Below are 2,684 nucleotides of genomic sequence, written 5' to 3' on the forward strand. Positions count from 1 at the left end.
GTGAGACGAGATATGTAGTTCACTGAGCGGTTTCAAACTAAACTGAGTGGTACTATGACAAATCTATGACAAACTGATTCTTTTCCCTTGCAAAATTATCTTTTAAATTGACAATAATATGTGTAATTCATGGCTCAATTCAAACAGGATCAAAAAATTATTTGTCTCTTCCCACTCACTAACATAAATATCATTTCTGAAATAAGGTCCCATGAGGTCGACCAGAAGGGGAGGGACTTCACCTTTATCGCTTTACTTCCTGTCTGGCTACCAGACCAAGCCAAGCTCAATAGATTTGAGATGGAGCATTCGGAAGTCTGCTGTATTTTCTTTGCAAAAGAGGCGTGACCAACGGGCATAGTTCAGATGACTCAGTACGCAATTGGATAGTCCTTCAACCAATCAGAGCGACGATCTGGGTGACGTAGAAGCGGCAGTGGCATTAACGAGTTGCTGAGCTTTGGTGGCGTTCGATGGCCGCTATGTTGACTGTAATCAAGAAGCTGCTCGGTCGCTTCTCTATCGTGTGTTAAACCGGCCAATAGATAGGTAGATACGTAGATACGTTTATGATTGGTTCCCGCAATATTGTGAACTGAAGCAGGAGAATTAAACATGCAGGTTTCCAGACCGAGCTGCAGGGCAAAATCAAATCACCGGCAGAGTGGTCGGGGATTACCCAGTCTACTACTTCCTGCTTTGCTCCCTTAATAAATACAGGAGGCAACTGAGGGCAACGCCTCTACAAAAGTAAATTTCACTCGTAATTGCTGCTTAAACAAACAACTAAAGTGGCATTTTTTGTGTGAAGACCCTCTCTACAGTCCATCTGTGATTATAAGTATGATAAAGAAAGATGTATCTGTCCTTTATTTATTTATTAACCGAACCTTGGCTTACATTATTGTTCGTATTGTCAAACTATATAAGAGAAGAGGCTTAGAGGATGAGGCCTAATCAATGTGTTTGTGTCTTCCTGTGCCCTTCACATTGTTCCAGTTGGACTCTGGAGGGTTGAAGATATCAAGGCTCACTTTCCTCCCTTCATTTTAAGCCTTTCTCTGTGGCACTGTATGAAAATGGCTTCCAGAGAGTGAGATAATCCTTCACAGGGAACATGAAGCTGCAGTTTGGTTTTGCCAGAGCTTCTGTTTTATCAGTATCTCCTTGAGCAGAGTGTTTTCATATCAGCATTGAGTTAACGTCGTGCTCTGCTCGCTGTCAATCACCTAGCGCTCAAAGAAAGATAAAGGAAGAAAGGGAAAGTAATCCCTCAAAAACAGCTCTGTGTGTGTGTGTGTGTGTTATTTTGCCCTCAAACAGTGTGGCTTCTCCTCCCCCAGCTCTCCGTCCTCTAGCTCTCCAAATGTCTATCAACAGGCCCCCTGAACAAGCTAGCATGTGGACCTTTTATTGAGATTGTGCTTCACATGCAGCTGGTTTACCTACAAGCAGTGAACATTATAAGCTTCACATTAAAGAAATGATTCCAATGTGTTGTGTTGGTTGTTGTATTGCTATTGTATTGTTGTATTGGTAATATATTGCACAGACCTGGTTTGTTATTGTGTCCATCCACTGTGTGCACACAGTACACAGTACAGAAATACTGGAGGTTTCATTGTGGTATAATATGACTCTATTTTTCTTCAAGCATTAGGTCATTCATTCTTATGTCTCTGTTATTATAATAAGGGAATTTCCCCACTGGGGGATGAATAAAGTATTATCTAATCTAATCTACTCTACTATCATTTTCTCATTCATATAGAGGATCAGAGTGTGCGTGTGTGTTAATGTACTCTGACTATAAAAAAAGATAATCTCCTGGCATAGTGACTATTTGTGTTCAAACAACTCAATATTTATCTTCGATTCAGTGTTTTGTGACAGCCTCGGTCTCCCTGCAGTTATGCACACACTGATGATTAAATCATCATGTGGTAGCTTTGACCCAGCTGGGATTTTCAGACAATGTACACATACAAAAATACATACTGTGTACACACACTCACACACACACACACACACACATAAACACGCACACGCAAGCATTCTAACAACCATTTGTCATGTTGTCTTCAGGCATTAATCTGCCTTCAAATGTGCTATATTTAGTATACATTTGTATCCATTGCAGCACACTGAAAACACATGGTTTATTTTGTGTATAGTAGAGTTATCATAATTGAGAGGTGAACATGCATATCAAGTTTCACTTTATTTCTACGTGTATTTTTCCTTTTATAATAGGTTTCAGCTGATTGAAGACCTGTCCTATGAAGATGTGAAGAAATGTTACCGGGGCTCGGTGAGTCTGGTCTCTCTTAGAATCTTAACTGTAACTGTGTCTTTGACTGGAACAAGTTGTATTCATTTTAACCTAAATGTTTAACCTATAATAAAAGCAGCATCCCCTGTTAAAATCTTCCTTCTGAAGAGATTGTTTATTTTAAGATTCCTTGACTCAAAGGCATTTCTCTCACTTTCGTACTGCAGTCAGATCTGTGTCATGACGATTGGATGCAGAAGCTGCCAAAAGGCTTCCATCCATATAACAAAATCTAATCGGATGCCTATTGTATTCATTTATTTATCTTTTCTGAGTCATATATGATGATAACATGCTGTCATTAGGAATTTGTGAGAAATGATCCTCTTTGTCCTGATTACCCCCCCCCCCC

General features: G+C 39.9%; 1 protein-coding gene across 5 annotated transcripts in view; it reads left to right on the plus strand.

The window, feature by feature from the left end:
• Positions 1-2,684, plus strand: part of gramd2aa (GRAM domain containing 2Aa) — a 36,853-nt gene that overhangs the window by 19,751 nt on the left and 14,418 nt on the right. For all 5 annotated transcript variants that reach the window (XM_032515229.1, XM_032515256.1, XM_032515239.1 and 2 more), the window contains exon 3: positions 2,254-2,311. In XM_032515229.1, coding sequence (XP_032371120.1) covers positions 2,254-2,311 — 58 coding nt within the window. The remainder of the gene's footprint in view (positions 1-2,253; positions 2,312-2,684) is intronic.

Source organism: Etheostoma spectabile, chromosome 1 (genome assembly GCF_008692095.1).
Source record: "Etheostoma spectabile isolate EspeVRDwgs_2016 chromosome 1, UIUC_Espe_1.0, whole genome shotgun sequence".
Classification (NCBI taxonomy): domain Eukaryota; kingdom Metazoa; phylum Chordata; class Actinopteri; order Perciformes; family Percidae; genus Etheostoma; species Etheostoma spectabile.